Source organism: Salvelinus namaycush, chromosome 20 (genome assembly GCF_016432855.1).
Source record: "Salvelinus namaycush isolate Seneca chromosome 20, SaNama_1.0, whole genome shotgun sequence".
In the NCBI taxonomy this organism is placed as follows: Eukaryota; Metazoa; Chordata; class Actinopteri; order Salmoniformes; family Salmonidae; genus Salvelinus; species Salvelinus namaycush.
Genome location: NC_052326.1, coordinates 19,241,505 through 19,259,338, shown reverse-complemented (window position 1 = coordinate 19,259,338; position 17,834 = coordinate 19,241,505). Strand labels below are relative to the sequence as shown.

Sequence of the window (17,834 nt, the reverse complement as noted above, 5' to 3'; positions counted from 1 at the left end):
AAAAAGGCAATGGTGGCGAAGTAAATACAATATAGCAAGTAAAACACTGGAATGGTAGATTTGCAGTGGAAGAATGTGCGAAGTAGAAATATAAATAATGGGGTGCAAAGGAGCAAAATAAATAAATAAATACAGTAGGGGAGAGGTAGTTGTTTGGGCTAAACTATAGATGGGCTATGTACAGTTGCAGTAATCTGTGAGCTGCTCTGACAGCTGGTGCTTAAAGCTAGTGAGGGAGATAAGTGTTTCCAGTTTCAGAGATTTTTGTAGTTCGTTCCAGTCATTGGCAGCAGAGAACTGGAAGGAGAGGTGGCCAAAGGAGGAATTGGCTTTGGGGGTGACCAGAGAGATATACCTGCTGGAGCGCGTGCTACAGGTGGGTGCTGCTATGGTGACCAGCGAGCTGAGATAAGGGGGGACTTTACCTAGCAGGGTCTTGTAGATGACCTGGAGCCAGTGGGTTTGGCGACGAGTATGAAGCGAGGGCCAGCCAACGAGAGCGTACAGGTCGCAGTGGTGGGTAGTATATGGGGCTTTGGTGACAAAACGGATGGCACTGTGATAGACTGCATCCAATTTATTGAGGAGGGTATTGGAGGCTATTTTGTAAATGACATAGCCGAAGTCGAGAATCAGTAGGATGGTCAGTTTTACGAGGGTATGTTTGGCAGTATGAGGGAAGGATGCTTTGTTGCGAATTAGGAAGCCAATTCTAGATTTAACTTTGGATTGGAGATGTTTGATGTGAGTCCGGAAGGAGAGTTTACAGACACCTAGGTATTTGTAGTTGTCCACATATTCTAAGTCAGAACCGTCCAGAGTAGTGATGCTGGACGGGCGGGCAGGTGCAGGCAGCGATCGGTTGAAGAGCATGCATTTAGTTTTACTTGTATTTAAGAGCAGTTGGAGGCCACGGAAGGAGAGTTGTATGGCATTGAAGCTCGTCTGGAGGGTTGTTAACACAGTGTCCAAAGAAGGTCCAGAAGTATACAGAATGGTGTCGTCTGCGTAGAGGTGGATGAGAGACTCACCAGCAGCAAGAGCGACATCATTGATGTATACAGAGAAGAGAGTCGGCCCAAGAATTGAACCCTGTGGCACCTCTATAGAGACTGCCAGAGGCCCGGACAACAGGCCCTCCGATTTGACACACTGAACTCTATCAGAGAAGTAGTTGGTGAACCAGGCGAGGCAATCATTTGAGAAACCAAGGTTATCGAGTCTGCCGATGAGGATGTGGTGATTGACAGAGTCGAAAGCCTTGGCCAGGTCAATGAATACGGCTGCACAGTATTGTTTCTTATCGATGAAGGTTAAGATATCGTTTAGGACCTTGAGCGTGGCTTAGGTGCACCCATGACCAGTTCTGAAACCAGATTGCATAGCGGAGAAGGTGCGGTGGGATTCGAAATGGTCGGTAATCTGTTTGTTGACTTGGCTTTCGAAGACCTTAGAAAGGCAGGGTAGGATAGATATAGGTCTGTAGAAGTTTGGGTCAAGAGTGTCCTCCCCTTTGAAGAGGGGGATGACCGCAGCTGCTTTCCAATCTTTGGGAATCTCAGACGACACGAAAGAGAGGTTGAACAGGCTAGTAATAGGGGTTGCAACAATTTCGGCAGATGATTTTCTAAAGAAAGGGTCCAGATTGTCTAGCCCGGCTGATTTGTAAGGGTCCAGATTTTGCAGCTCTTTCAGAACATCAGCTGACTGGATTTGGGAGAAGGAGAAATGGGGAAGGCTTGGGCGAGTTGCTTTGGGGGTGCAGTGCTGTTGACCAGGGTAGGGGTAGCCAGGTGGAAAGCATGGCCAGCCGTAGAAAAATGCTTATTGAAATTCTCAATTATAGTGGATTTATCTGTGGTGACAGAGTTTCCTATCCTCAGTGCAGTGGGCAGCTGGGAGGAGGTGCTCTTATTCTCCATGGACTTTACAGTGTCCCAGAACTTTTTTGAGTTTGTGTTGCAGGAAGCAAATTTCTGCTTGAAAAAGCTAGCCTTGGCTTTTCTAACTGCCTGTGTATATTGGTTTCTAACTTTCCTGAAAAGTTGCATATCACGGGGGCTGTTCGATGCTAATGCAGAACGCCACAGGATGTTTTTGTGTTGGTTAAGGGCAGTCAGGTCTGGAGAGAACCCAGGGCTATATCTGTTCCTGGTTCTAAATTTCTTAAATGGGGCATGCTTATTTAAGATGGTGAGGAAGGCATTTAAAAAAGATTACTAGGCATCCTCTACTGACGGGATGAGGTCAATTTATTTCCAGAATACCCGGGCCAGGTCGATTAGAAAGGCCTTCTCGCTGAAGTGTTTCAGGGAGCGTTTGACAGTGATGAGTGGAGGTCGTTTGACCGCTGACCCGTTACGGATGCAGGCAATGAGGCAGTGATCGCTGAGATCTTGGTTGAAAACAGGAGAGGTGTATTTAGAGGGCAAGTTGGTTAGGATGATATCTATGAGGGTGCCCGTGTTTACGGCTTTGGGGTGGTACCTGGTAGGTTCATTGATCATTTGTGTGAGATTGAGGGCATCAAGCTTAGATTGTAGGATGGCTGGGGTGTTAAGCATGTCCCAGTTTAGGTCACCTAGCAACATGAGCTCTGAAGATATATGGGGGGCAATCAGTTCACATATGGTGTCCAGAGCACAGCTGGGGGCAGAGGGTGGTCTATAGCAGGGGGTAACGATGAGAGACTTGTTTTTAGAGAGGTGGATTTTTAAAAGTAGAAGTTCAAATTGTTTGGGTACAGACCTGGATAGTAGGACAGAACTCTGCAGGCTATCTCTGCAGTAGATTGCAACACTGCCCCCTTTGACCGTTCTATCTTGTCTGAAAATGTTGTAGTTAAGGATGGAGATTTCAGAGTTTTTGGTGGTCTTCCTAAGCCAGGATTCAGACACGGCTAGGACATCCGGGTTGGCAGAGTGTGCTAAAGCAGTGAATAAAACAAACTTAGGGAGGAGGCTTCTCATGTTAACATGCATGAAACCAAGGCTATTACGGTTACAGAAGTCATCAAAAGAGAGCGCCTGGGAATAGGAGTGGAGCTAGGCACTGCAGGGCCTGGATTCACCTCTACATCACCAGAGGAACAGAGGAGGAGTAGGATAAGGGTACGGCTAAAAGCTATGAGAATTGGTAGTCTAGGACGTCCGGAACAGAGAGTAAAAGGAGCAGGTTTCTGGGGGCGATAAAATAGCTTCAAGGTATAATGTACAGACAAAGATATGGTAGGATGTGAATACAGTGGAGGTAAACCTAGGCACTGAGTGGTGATGAGAGAGATATTGTCTCTAGAAACATTGAAACCAGGTGATGTCATCGCATGTGTGGGTGGTGGAACTGAAAGGTTGGATAAGGTATAATGAGCAGGGCTAGAGGCTCTACAGTGAAATAAGCCAATAAACACTAACCAGAACAGCAATGGACAAGGCATATTGACATTAAGGAGAGACATGCTTAGCCGAGTGATCATAAGGGTCCAGTGAGTAGTGAGTTTGGTTGGGGTCACGGCGATTCAGATAGCTAGCCGGGCCATGGGTAGCAAGCTGGCAGAGGATGGAGGTCTGTTTTTAGCCACCTCGTGCGTTTCCGGCGGTAGATTAGTTGGGTTCCGTGTGGTAGAGGGGACCAATCCAATTGGCAAAATAGTTATAGTTATAGTGGCCCAAGAAAATTGTCCAATAGACCTATTCAGATAGCAGCCGATAAGACAGCTAACGGTTAGCGGGCCGCAGATGGGCGTTCAGGTTACGTCGCGACTGAGGGGCCAGTTGGATAACTCCCTCGGGCAGATAACGTCGGTTGTCCAGTCGTGAAGGCCTGGTGGAGGCTCCGCATCGGCAGTAAAACGGGTCCGGATAGGTGATTGTAGCCCAGGAGTGGCTGATGGAACTCTTCAGCTGGCTAGCTCCGGAATAATTGATGTTTGCTCCGGGACCAACGTTAGCCAATAGTCACTCGGATAGCAGCTAGCTAGCTGCAAGATCCAGGTGTAAATGTCCAGAGCTTGCAGTAGAAATCCGGGGATATGGAGAGAAAATAGGTCCGGTATGCTCTGGTCTGAGTCGCATTGTACAAAACTGGCGATAGCTTTTCGAGCTAAAGGATAGCTGATGACCGCCAACCGTGGTTAGCTGAATACTAACGTTAGCCAGCTAACTTCTGGCTAACTTCTGGCTAGCTTCTGTTGTGGATTTCAGATTTGAGGTGAATAATACTTTTTATTTTTTTTATTGGTGAGGCGGGTTGCAGGAGAGTGTTTTGAAGTTGAGAAATTGAGTTAATTTGTCCAGGGGTACAATGCCTTGCAAAAGTATTCATCCCTCTTGGCGTTTTTCCTATTTTGTTGCATTACAACCTGTAATTTAAATGGATTTTTATTTGGATTTCATGCAACGGACATACACAAAATAGTCCAACTTGGTGAAGTGAAATGAAAAAAATTACTTGTTTCAAAAAATTATAAACAATCAAAAACGGAAAAGTGGTGTGTGCATATGTATTCACCCCCTTTGCTTTGAAGCTCCTAAATAAGATCTGGTGCAACCAATTACCTTCAGAAGTCACATAATTAATAAAATAAAGTCCAACTGTGTGCAATCTATGTGTCACATGATCTGTCACATGATCTCATTATATTTTCACCTGTTCTGAAAGGCCCCAGAGTCTGCAACATCACCACAGCACACCAACATCAAAACCTCATCCCAACTGTAAAGTATGGTAGAGGGACCATCATGGTTTGGGGTTGCTTTGCCTCCTCAGGGCCTGGAGAGCTTGCTATCATCAACGGAAAAATGAGTTCCCAAGTTAATCAAGACATTTTGCAGGAGAATGTAAGTCTATCTGTCCGCCAATTGAAGCTCAACAGAAGTTAGGTGATGCAACAGGACAACAACCCAAAAGGCAGAAGTAAATCAATAACAGAATGGCTTCAACAGAAGAAAATACGCCTTCTGGAGTGGCCCAGTCTGTCATGACCTCAACCCGACTGAGATGCTGTGGCACGACCTCAAGAGACCGGTTCAGACCAGACATCTCAAGAATATTGTGGAACTGAAACCGCTTTGTGAAGAGGAATGGTTAACTACAGAAAACATTTGGTTGAGGTTATTGCTGCCAAAGGAGGGTCAACCAGTTATTAAATCCAAGGGTTCACATACTTTTTCCAACCTGCACTGTGATTGTTTACATGGTGTGTTCAATAAAGACATGAAAAATTATAATTGTGTGTTATTTTAAGCAGACTGTGTTCCTCTATTGTTGTGACTTGGATGAAGATCAGAATTCTTTTTATGACCAGTTTATGCAGAAATCCAGGTGATTCTAAAGGGTTCACATACTTTTTCTTCCCACTGTAGCATATTATCAGTAAAGCTGAATGCGATATTTCTATCCACACTCCACTAAAGGTATTTCTCATATGTATGGTCATGGTTTACGATTAATTCAAAGCCAATTCAAAAACAAATTTATAGTGCAAATTTAACAAACTAGATCATGTTTCCATTGAATGTAGTATGTTCATACGTTAATTATTCAAGAAAAAATATATATTTTTGTTAAATATATATGCATTTTTTTAACATAATACAAACCTGTGTGTCAGCCATTCTTTCACTGAGGAGATCAAAAAGCCTCCTCTGCCTGTCCATCCTCTGCCCATGGCTCTTCCTCTACCCCTGCCTCTGCCTGTCCATCCTCTGCCCATGGCTCTTCCTCTACCCCTGCCTCTGCCTGTCCATCCTCTGCCCATGACTCTTCCTCTACCCCTGCCTCTGCCTGTCCATCCTCTGCCCATGGCTCTTCCTCTACCCCTGCCTCTGCCTGTCCATCCTCTGCCCATGGCTCTTCCTCTACCCCTGCCTCTTGCCCTGCTAGTCTGACTGCCATCAACATTGTCCAACACAACCTGCGCATACATTGAATCACGTTAGATGTCCTGCTATGTGAGATACTTTCTTACATGCATTGGCTATTACAAAACAATTTGACAAGGTTGAGTCACGTATACTCCCTCTCCGGCCTTTAGGTCATCAGGCTTCTGATTATCCCGCACACCTGTCACCATCGTCTCGTGCATCTGCGCCTCATGACTCACCTGGACTCCATCACCTCCTTGATTATCTTCCCTATATCTGTCACTCCGCTTGGTTCTTTCCTCAGGTTTTATTGGCTCTGTTTTCATGTCGGTGCGTTGTTTGTGTTTCGTGGTCATTGTTTCTTTTATTTATTAAAACCTCATTCACTGAACTTGCTTCCCGACTCTCAGCTCACTCGTTACAGGTTGAAACTATTGCAACTAGCTACAGCTGCAATAATGTCAAACTAGCTGTGTTTTATCAAACGTTAGCAAGGGAACCGACAGAACACATCACAGAAAGTTGACAACTTGAAAGTACAACGTTGCGATATGGTTTAACGTCATACGTTGCGATATGGTTTAACGTTATATTTCACCTTATCACCCAACATTCTGTGTGTCCAGTTGTTAGCTAGTGGACTGCTGCTGTTGCTGTAGCCGTATGAAATGGCTGGCTAGCTATGTCTATGTAAACAAATAGCCTTAAATAGCTATGTCTATCCACACGTTTTAGAACGAAAGGGAGAGACCGTGCAAAGGGGGAGTGACTCTAGGCTTGTTGAGAAAGGGGGTAGGGGAGGGAAGGGGGAGAATTGTTTTAAAATAGCCTGTGTAATTCGCCAAGCTTCCACAACATGGGAGAAAAATAGGCGTATCTCCTTTAAAATCACACTTTATATATACATTCTGATAGTTTAAAAACATGTTGAGCAGTCCAATACAATATTTGTGGTAGGAGTGGATTTGCGCATTTAGGTGATGTCTCCCTATTAGTGAATCTATCATTGGTACAGAGGAAAACCTGAAAAAGCTGTTTTTGGACATCTGCATTCAGCCTCTTATAGCATCTCATGGATGTTCCCTGTCTAAGACAGGTATTTTTCACAATTTCTATCTGTCACAAAGATGGATCGTCCTCTCTTTCTGCCTACAAATTTAGTTGAAATGCTTGTGGGAGCGAGGGCCACAGGTGGCTGGCGTCAGTATTGACAGCAGTCACAACAAGCCCAGATGTCCTATTACAGGGTCTCTCTGCAGACCTGGGGAAACAAATGTCCCAGTGTGATTTCTGTATTGCCAGATTTTTTATTTTATGAATCTCTCTGGACACGATGTGTCATGTATGAACTGGTGTTGTCCCTGGTCCATCTCTCCCAAATGGTGAACCTTAATGGACCCCTGTATCTGCTTTTAAAATGGTGGGCACATACGTACACCTTGTATAACATGTAATCCCACTCTCTGTGAATGATCTATTGTGTTCCCCTTAAACTGTTCTATCATATAATGAAGATCTTATAGCCCATAAAGCTTGCCATATTTCTATCAAGGCTAACACTGGTGTTATTTTCTGCTCCCTCTCTAGTAGGCAGTGAGTGAGTGAATGGCCCATACACATTCCTCAGTGTAGTGTAGTGTGGGGGGGGGGGGGGGGGGGGGGTGAAAGGCTTGTTGTTTAGATGAAAGAGAGTCAGGTTCATCTGATGGGGTACTGTACGTCTTCTCAGCAGTTTATTAGCATCCCTGTCGTCACTCAGTGTTAGAGAGAAGACTCAGAGAAAGAGAGAGCGAGAGAGAGACTCCTCAACTCATTCAGCATGAGAAATGTCTGTCCCTGATCACGTGGTGTTTTTCCGAGACTCTGATGGCCACAGACGTCTCTTCCCAAGGCCACGGTGTGTTAAAGGATGAGGGCCACCCCTGAGCTGTCTGCTCTGCAGGCATGGTGGGGGAGCACCAGTGTAGTACAGGTTAGTACAGCACGTTAGCGTAGCAGTGGCGCAGCCCACTGAGTCAAATAAAGTGCTAACACAAACAACAGCTGCGGAACGAAATAGCGCACAGCTTCTTATCTCTGCTTACTCCATAATGCATGCCTAACAAGACAAATGTCCTCTTGTTGTGCCATGCATTATTTATACAGTACATTCTCCACTATTTATAAATGACAGCTGAGCATCTGTGAAGTAATCACCTGAAGGGGGTGGCTGATGAACAGTGTAGTAAACCAGGAAGGAAGGGGTAAGCATCTCTGAATAATGGATGCTTCAATCAGCTTCTTCTCAAAGTCCTCATGCTTCTGTGAAAACTGTAGCCTCGGCTGAACTCTAATCCTTTCACCTTGAAGCAGGAAGTCATTATATGTCTCACGGCCAGAAGAATAGTATCAGGGTTTTTGAGAGGGAGAGGAGGGCGGCTGGAAGGATGAAGGGAGAATACTTTCCCAGAATCGTATCAAATAAACCTTTTAAGAAATTCATGAGGACTTGGAGTCTTCAAGTCTTGAAGAAATATTTGCATTGATCAAGGCTTTATATCCATATCAGCCCCCTGTTTTCACACACTGCGGTCCAAGGTCTCGCTGGCTTAGCATCTAATTCCTGCTCGCCTGTTAGCGTTCCCAAACACTGGCTCCCATCGCTAATGAAACTCCCAGGACCTGCCTTCCCCTTGCATGCTGGATTAGGACGCTGAATCAACAAAAGGCAAAAACAAATTATGAAAATAGAGAGCAAGAAATGTGTTTTTTATCCCTGCCTTGCTCTGAGCGCTAATGGAAACTGCCATGCCATCCCTTCCGCTAGCCTGTGAGCATAAACCGTAACCATAAAATGAGACTAAACGTAGCAGCAATACAGTGAAGTGTATTTAGCTTAGCCACAGTGGTAGTCTCCCTCCACATCACCTTTCTCTGCTTTGAGTCCCATGCAATAGATGCTAAGCAACACCTTAAGCACACTATGCATTGTTAATCCCTCAGCTTTTATTTGGCTGCCATTTGTAGTCTCAGTGGTATTATGAGGTATGCCAAGAAGGCCAGGCTCCCACAGGAGGCCTTACTACTTAGTGTAACCTTAGCATCCTGGATGCAGACTGGTAGAATTTCAGTGGGAGTGCCAACAACCTTGTAAAAGCACCAGGCAACACATCTCTTAAAATCTCCAATATCTCCCAGAGGAAACAAACTACACAAGGAGAGGAAATAAACTGTGATAGACCAGCCAATTGTTCAAGGGTCAAAGACTTTGGCAGAGTATCCGACCTGAGAAATGTCAAACTAAGTCAATGTATTTGAAAGGCCTAGTGTATTTAGTTTGACATGTCTCAAGTTTCAGACTTTGCTGAAGATGTTAAGATGACAAACAGGCCACTTGAGTGCTTCTTCGAAATGGGACAGAAATCTCCTGTGAAAGGAGGAGTAAAAACGATTCTGAAATGCAATGACAGTAAGACATCGGTTTGACAATGGGAGCATTTATTTACGGTCATATTGGTGAATTAAATATGAGTCTATTCAGACAAATTTGTGAATCCCAAAAATGTACCCCTCTGTCAATTCCCACTTTATTTCAACAAGAGGATGATGAAATAACAATGGACTTGCAGAGACAATTAGAAGTGGCTGAGAAGATACAGTGCCTTCAGAAAGCATTCACATTTTGTTGTGTTACAGCCTAAATTCAAAATTGATTAAATAAAAAAAAATCTCACCCATCTACATACAATACCCCATAATGACAATGTGAAAACATGTTTTTAGAAATGTTTACAAATGTATTGAAAATTCAATATAGACATTTCTAATTTACATAACTATTCACACCCCTGAGTCAATACTTTATAGACGCATTGGCAGCGATTACAGCTGTGTCTTTTGGGGTAAGTCTCTAAGAACGTTGCACACCTGGATTGCACAATATTTGCACATTATTCTTAAAAAAATTATTCAAGATCTGTCAAGTTGATTGTTGGTCATTGCTAGACAGCCATTTTCAAGTCTTGATTGTGGCGGCCAGGTCATCTGATGCAGCATTCCATCACGCTCCTTCCTGGTCAAATAGCCCTTACACAGCCTGGAGGTGTGTTGAGTCATTGTCCTGTTGAAAAACAAATGATAGTCCCACTAAGCGCAAACCAGATGGGATGGCATATTGCTGCAGAATGCTGTGGTAACCATGCTGGTTTAGTGTGCCTTTAAATCACCAGCAATGCACCCCCACACCATCACACCTCCTAATCCATGCTTCACGGTGGGAGCCACACATGCGGAGATCATCCGTTCACCTACTCTGCGTCTCACAAAGACACAAAAATCTCAAATTTGGACTCATCAGACCAAAGGACAGATTTCCACTGGTCTAATGTCCATTGCTTGTGTATCTTGGCCCAAGCAAGTCTCTTTTTCTCATTGGTGTCCTTTAGTAGTGGTTTCTTTGCAGCAGTTCGATCATGAAGGCCTGATTCACGCAGTCTCCTCTGAACAGTTGATGTTGACATGTGTTTGTTACTTGAACTCTGTGAAGCATTTATGTGGGCTGCAATTTCTGAGGCTGGTAACTCTAATGAACTTATCCTCTGCAGCAGTGGTAACTCTGGGTCTTCTTTTCCTGTGGTGGTCCTCATGAGAGCCAGTAGCTCTTGGTGTTTTTTGCGACTGCACTTGAAGAAACTTTCAAAGTTCTTGACATTTTTTGGGATTGACTGACCTTCATCTTAAAGACTGACCTTCATGTCTTAAAGTAATGATGGACTGTCATTTTTCTTTGCCTATTTTAGATATCTTTCCGATAATAGGAACTTGGTCTTTTACCAAATAGGGCTATCTTCTGTATACCACCCCTACCTTTTCACAACACAACTGATTGTCTAAATCGCATAGAGAAGGAAAGAAATTCCACAAATTAACTTTTAACCAGGCACACCTGTTAATTGAAATGCATTCCAGGTGACTTTCTCATGAAGCTGGTTGAGAGAATGCCAAGAGTGTGCAAAGCTGTCATCAAGGCAAAGGGTGGCTACTTTGAAGAATCTCAAATGTAAAGTATATTTTGATTTGTTTAACACTTTTTTGGTTATTATATGATTCCATATGTGTTATTTCATAGTTTTGATGACTTCACTATTATTCTACAATGTAGAAAATAGTAAAAATAAAGAAAAACCCTTGAATGAGTAGGTGTGTCCAAACTTTTGACTGATACTGTAAGTCAAACTGTAACTTGGCCATTCAGTAACATTCAATGTCGTCTTGGTAAGCAACTTTAGTGTACATTTGGCCTTGTGTTTTTGGTTATTGTCCTGCTGAAAGGTGAATTTGTCTCCCAGTGTATGTTGGAAAGCAGACTGAACCAAATTTGTGATACTTTACACCTTATTCTAAAATGGATTAAATTCATTTTTTTACAACTATCTGGAAAAATTTGATAGGGTTTATTTTATCTTCCTTGGTTAGATTCTAGCTCGTTTTGCTATGGCTAGCATTAGTTGTTGATCATGTTGTTGTTGATGTGCATAACTGAGGGAGAGAGAGCCTACCTTTTCATGATTGTTTGATTAATAGCGCTGCAAAGTTCCAAAATGCAAGAGGACTCAAATGAACTCAAATAGTTTTTGTCACATTTTCCGAATACAACAACCGTGAAATGCTTATTTACAAGCCCTTAAACCAACAACGCAGTTCAAGAAATAGAGGTAAGAAAATATTTTCTAAATAAACTAAGGTATAAAGTAAAATAAAAAATAACACAATAAAATAACAATAACGAGGCTATATACAGGGGTACCGGTACCGAGTGAATGTGCAAGGGTACAGGTTAGTCGAGGTAATTTGTACATAAAGTGACTACAGTATACATAGATAATAAACAGTGAGTAGCAGCAGTGTAAAACAAAGCGGGGGTTAAATGAATAATTGTTCAGCTGTCTTATGGCTTGAGGGTAGAAGCTGTTAAGGAGTCTTTTGGAACCTAAACTTGGCACTCCAGTACCGCTTGCCGTGCGGTACTAGAGAAAACAGTCTATGACTTGTGTAACTGGATTCTTTGACAATTTTTTGGGCCTTCCTCTGACACCGCCTAGTATAGAGGTCCTGAATGGCAGGAAGTTTGGCCCCAGTGATGTACTGGGCCGTACGCACTACCCTCTGTATCACCTCACGGTCAGATGCCGAGCAGTTGCCATACCAGGCAGTGATGCAACCGGTCAGGATGCTCTCGATGGTGCAGCTGTATAACTTTTTGAGGATCTGGGGACCCATGCCAAATGTTTTCAGTCCCCTGAGTGGGAAAAAGTGTTGTCGTGCCCTCTTCACGACTGTCTTGGTGTGTTTGGACCATGATAGTTTGTTGGTGATGTGGACACAAAAGAACTTGAAACTCTCGACCCGCTCCACTACAGCCCCGTCGACGTTAATGGGGGACTGTTCGGCCCTCCTATTCCTGTAGTCCACGATCAGCTCCTTTGTCTTGATCATGTTGAGGGAGAGGTTGTTGTCCTGGCACCACACTGCCAGGTCTCTGACCTCCTTCCTATAAGCTGTCTCATTGTTGTTGGTGATCAGGCCTAACACTGTTGTTTCATCAGCAAATTTAATGACAGTGTTGGAGTCGTGTTTGGCCATGCATTTGTGGGTGAACAGGGAGTACAGGAGGGGACTAAGCACGCACCCCTGAGGATCAGCGTGGCAGATGTGTTGTTGCCTACCGTTACCACCTGGGTGCAGCCCATCCAGGATCCAGTTGCAGAGGGAGGTGTTTAGTCCCAGGGTTCTTAGCTTGGTGATGAGCTTGAAGGGCACTATGGTGTTGAATCCTGAGCTGTAGTCAATGAACAGCATTCTCACATAGGTGTTCCTTTTGTCCAGGTGGCAAAGTGTATTGTGGAGTGCGATCGAGATTGCGTCATCTGTGGATCTGTTGGGGCGGTATGCAAATTGGAGTGGGTCTAGGATTTCCGGGATGATGGTGTTGATGTGAGCCATGATCAGCCTTTCAAAGCACTTCATGGCTACCAACGTGAGTGCTATGGGGCGGTAGTCATTTAGGCAGGTTAACTTCGCTTTCTTGGGCACAGGGACTGTGGTGGTCTGCTTGAAAACATGTAGGTATTACAGACTTGGTCAGGGAGAGGTTAAGAATGTCAGTGAAGACACTTGCCAGTTGGTCCGCGCATGCTCTGAGAACATGTCCTGGTAATCCGTCTGGCCCCGCGTCCTTGTGAATGTTGACCTGTTTAACTTCTTGCCGCACGGATCCCTTTAGCGGGATCATTTTCGTAAACAACCGCTGAATTGCAGAGCGCCAAATTAAAAAAAATATATATATATATTTATAATCATGAAATCACAAGTGAAATATACCAAAACACAGCTTAGCTTGTTGTTAATCCACCAATCGTGTCAGATTTTTAAAATATGCTTTACAGCGAAAGCAATCCAAGCATTTGTGAGTTTATCAATCACTAGACAAAACAGTAAGAACAGCTGGCCTCAAATTAGCTTGGTCACGAAAGTCAGAAAAGCAATAAAATTAATCGCTTACCTTTGATAATCTTTGGATGTTTGCACTCACGAGACTCCCAGTTACACAATAAATGTTATTTTTGTTCGATAAAGATTAGTTTTATAACCAAAAACCGCCATTTGGTTTGCGCGTTATGTTCAGAAAACCACAGGCTCGTTCCGGTCCTGAAAGTATCCGTAATGTTCATAGAAACATGTCAAATGTTTTTTATAATCAATCCTCAGGTTGTTTTTAACATACATAATCGATAATATTTAAACCGGACGGTAACCTATTCAATACTACAGAGAAAGAAAATGTCTAGCTACATCTCTCGCGCGCAGGAACTAATCAAAGGACACCTGACGCGTTTTGAAAAATCTTGCTAATTTTTCTAAATAAAAGCTTGAAACTATGTCTAAAGCCTGGTCACAGCCTGAGGAAACCATTGGAAAAATAATATGGTTGATACCCCTTTAAATGGAGGAGGGGCAGGCAACGGAACAGAGATTTTTCCAAATAAAAGGCACTTCCGGGTTGGATTTCCTCAGGTTTTCCCCTGCAAAATCAGTTCTGTTATACTCACAGACAATATTTTGACAGTTTTGGAAACTTTAGAGTGTTTTCTATCCTAATCTGTCAATTATATGCATATTCTAGCATCTGGACCTGAGAAATAGTCCGTTTACCTTGGGAACGTTATTTTTCCAAACATAAAAATGCCCCCTAGCTGAAAGAAGTTAAAGGTCTTGCTCACATCGGCTACGGAGAGCATGATCACACAGTCGTCCGGAACAGCTGGTGCTCTCATGCATGCTTCAATGTTGCTTGCCTCGAAGCGAGCATAAAAGGCATTTAGCTCGTCTGGTAGGCCTTAGTCACTGGGCAGCTCACGGCTGGGTTTCCCTTTGTAGTCCGTAATAGTTTGCAAGCTCTCCCGTGGTATTGACATATTTGCAGATATCCATTCAGGTGTATTTTGTGAATTTTGGTGAATGCGTTCTCATGATCTAATGTTGTGCTGGTGCAACTGCCTGTAAACACACAGTCCAGTTCAAAGTGAATGATGGCATGCCTGTGTGGCAAATGACTTGTTTGTATAAAGGCCTACTCTAGCTCTGATTGGTTATGGTGCTCCGGTCTGTGTAGACTCTGGTCCTGGATGAGACAGATGTTTTTATTAGATTTTATTTACTGCAGTGTCTATTAAATGTCCGAACGCACGGACGTTTCCCACTCTATATTGCTATAGAATGCTCACAAATGCCTTGGTATACGTAATTCCCAAACATTCTAAGAATTTATGAAAACGTGAAAGTGACCATATCTATGTGCTCGCTTGTCATATTCTTCTTGGGGGTGTATATGAACAGATTTTTAAAAGATTTAATGTTGCTAAAATGCTGTCTGTTCTTCTTTAAGGTGAGGCATCACACCTTAATTGGGTCTTTTTCCCCCCTGATTCATATCACAATGACCTTTTACCAGTTGAATATAGACACCAATATAAGGCCTTTTTGTATTACAACTTTTCTGAAATATTGTATAAAAATATGCAATGAGGCAATATCTCATTAAATATGTGCCTATTTGCATATACTGCAATTCTATTTTTCTAGTCACTGGATGAAGTCAGCCGAAATATTTTGGTTTCATTTTGTTAAGACACTCCAGGACGAGACTTGTATAGAGAAGATTTTTGGATATATTTTTTTTAAATCTTTCTATCTGTAAAATACTAAACTGCATTTTTAGCTCATATTTCCAAAGAAAATGTGATCTAGAATAAACATTAAAGAACATATCAACAATTCCCTCTATACAGTATCTAAGAATAACCACACAAAATGTGGTGAATGCAAAAGCTCAGAAAAAGTAGTTGGTGTGAATCTGACTGGTGTTTGTTCTGTCTTGTTTATACAATTTGCAATAATTCATGATAAGTTTAGCTAATTCGTAAGTAATTTTTCATTATGTTCCTTCAGTGTGTGAACATTATGAAGTGTGATAATATGGTGACTCTCTCTCTCTTTCTCTCTCAGTGGCCATCATGCTGAAGGATGACTACTTTGTGCGTGGTGCAGGCCTGCCGGGGCGTTTTAAGGCTGAGAAGGTGGAGTTCCACTGGGGCCAGAGCAATGGATCAGATGGCTCTGAACACAGCATCAACGGCAGGAGGTTCCCAGTGGAGGTGAGAGGGAGGGGTCTGCCCCCACATCTGGGTATGGGAGGTTGGTTGGGGAAGTGTGGGGGGTGGTCTGGGGAGATAGAGGGGATTATACGACGTGGTAAACAAAATGGATAGGAAATGTGGGAGAAAGGAGAGGGAATGGGAACATCAGGATGAATAAAGTGGAGGCGAGGATTCTAGAAAACCCCAGTGTATGAATGAGGACCAGTGGGGGTAGGAGACAGCCTCCTGTCAAGATGGGATAGAGTAGAGGGTGGTCCCGTATTGATCTGACAGGACATAATGTGGAGCAGCTTAGAGACAGCTTTAAGATCCAGTAAAAAATCGCAAGTGATCCCTCAACCCGGCGGCCAAGTGTGTCGTGTCCCTTGGATGGCAAAATGTCACTCTTTCTTCTGTTTGGTTTCATCGGAACTTTAGCAGCCTCTGCTGTCCTTAGCCAACAGATGAATATCATTTGACATTTGGTGGATTTGGCTGGTATTGGCAGTTTGAAATTATTTCAATTTTATGTTGTCATTTTTTAAATGTTTTATTCCTCCAATAAAGTTGATGCACTGTGTAACATGCCTAGAAATTCATAGAAAGCCTTGGAAATTCATGCTGCATCTTATTGCATTTACATTTTCATGTTCCACGCATTGCAAAACTGATCGATGAAAAGCCAAAGTCCCTCTTCTGTTATACTGATGGGTTCTTGAATGATTCAATATGTATGATTTGCGGTGTAGTCCACTCTGTTGATGTCCGTCCTGATGCAGAATAGAATGTCCTAGTCCAATAGGCGTGTGACTCAGTTCTGTGAGAGTGTTACTGTGGTGAATGCAAATGAGTGCTTCCAACTCCCCCTGCTCATGTCCTTATCTGTAGAGAGAGAGAGAGAGAGAGGATACAGAGCTAAGGTTGAGGGAAGAAGAATGTACTGTGGAAAAAGTGCATAATTAACACACGGTTAAGGAGAGTGATTGTGTCTAAGAGGTAATTAAAGATGTCAGTGGCAGGGCAGAGTGTGGGTATGTGCATGCTTCGTCCGTCCGTGCATGCCTGTGTGTGTTCCTGTGTGTAATTGTGTGTGCGTGGGCACCCCGTTGCCATCATGCTTTGCTGTGCTAGTCATTATATGTTTCCAGCTAATGGTACATTACCTTTGTATGTCACAGGTGCTGTGCTGACCTGTATTACAGGAGAGTGCTCTGCTTTTCTTTTGCCAGGAAAACAGCAGTGATAATATACATTTTCATGACAGCCAGTGTTGGTTTTGTTGAATTGTTTTGAAGGCAGAAGATTAGAAGTGACAGTTTTTTTCTCTCAAGTCACTACAATGGATATTAATTCACAGGTAGACAGTGGCTTGGTAGCCAAATGTGTACTCAACACACCGAGGCGCACCGGGTCTCTCTCAATCATGTGTAGATGTAGCAAAAGATTTCTTCATGAATGGAAATTGCCAATGACAAGGTTTAGTCTGGGCAATACCCTACACCCTACACCCTTTGCAGAGACATTACTTTAAAATGTGGGTCTCGTTAAATTGGTTAGCGCTAAATATCTGCTTCTCCCTCTTCAGCTGACCTGAATTCAGTCACTCTGGTTTTCCCCACTGTGGTTGTAGCGTTTGATGGACAAAGGCTCAAGCTTTGATTACTTTTTTTTATGATCGTAGTAATGTGCCCTTTTATACTTAGCCCATTTTAAATGATCCATTTTGATCCTCATTATGTACAGCCCAGTATTTTCTTCAATGTCACTGGCCATTTAGAACATTACAGTAATACTAATCCCCTAGTGATTTTTCCAGAGAGAGAGCGAGAGAGAGAGAGAGAGAGAGAGAGAGAGAGAGAGAGAGCCCTTAGACAGGGCCCTCAATGGCAAGGGGAAACACACTCCACCTGCAACAGAGAGAAACAACCCCATTGACATTGACTAATGATAAATAGTAGTACTTGTAGCTGATTATACACATCTGTGGTGAGCCGCTTTCTTCCACTTCCGCTTCTTATCCCTTCTCTTTTTTCCCTATGTGAAGCCAACAGCTCTCACATAGCCTCTGTGTGTGTGTGCATGCTTGCGTTTGGGCACTTTCTAGTCTCGGCTTTTGTTATTGGTCCTTTAAGTAGCACTCTATCCAATGGAATGAGAGATAAGCTGGGCATAAAAGGCATGTAAGCTCAGGCCTCTTAAGGAAGGTTAATCAAAGACTGGAGAAAAATTGCAAAACAGCATTGTTACATGTTTGTGAGGTCATTTTTGTTGTTCCACTCTCAGATAGTATAATATGTGT

General features: G+C 43.2%; 1 protein-coding gene across 1 annotated transcript in view; it reads left to right on the top strand.

The window, feature by feature from the left end:
• Nucleotides 1–17,834, top strand: part of LOC120065619 (receptor-type tyrosine-protein phosphatase gamma-like) — a 133,331-nt gene that overhangs the window by 15,873 nt on the left and 99,624 nt on the right. The window contains exon 3 of the mRNA XM_039016675.1: nucleotides 15,405–15,553. Coding sequence (XP_038872603.1) covers nucleotides 15,405–15,553 — 149 coding nt within the window. The remainder of the gene's footprint in view (nucleotides 1–15,404; nucleotides 15,554–17,834) is intronic.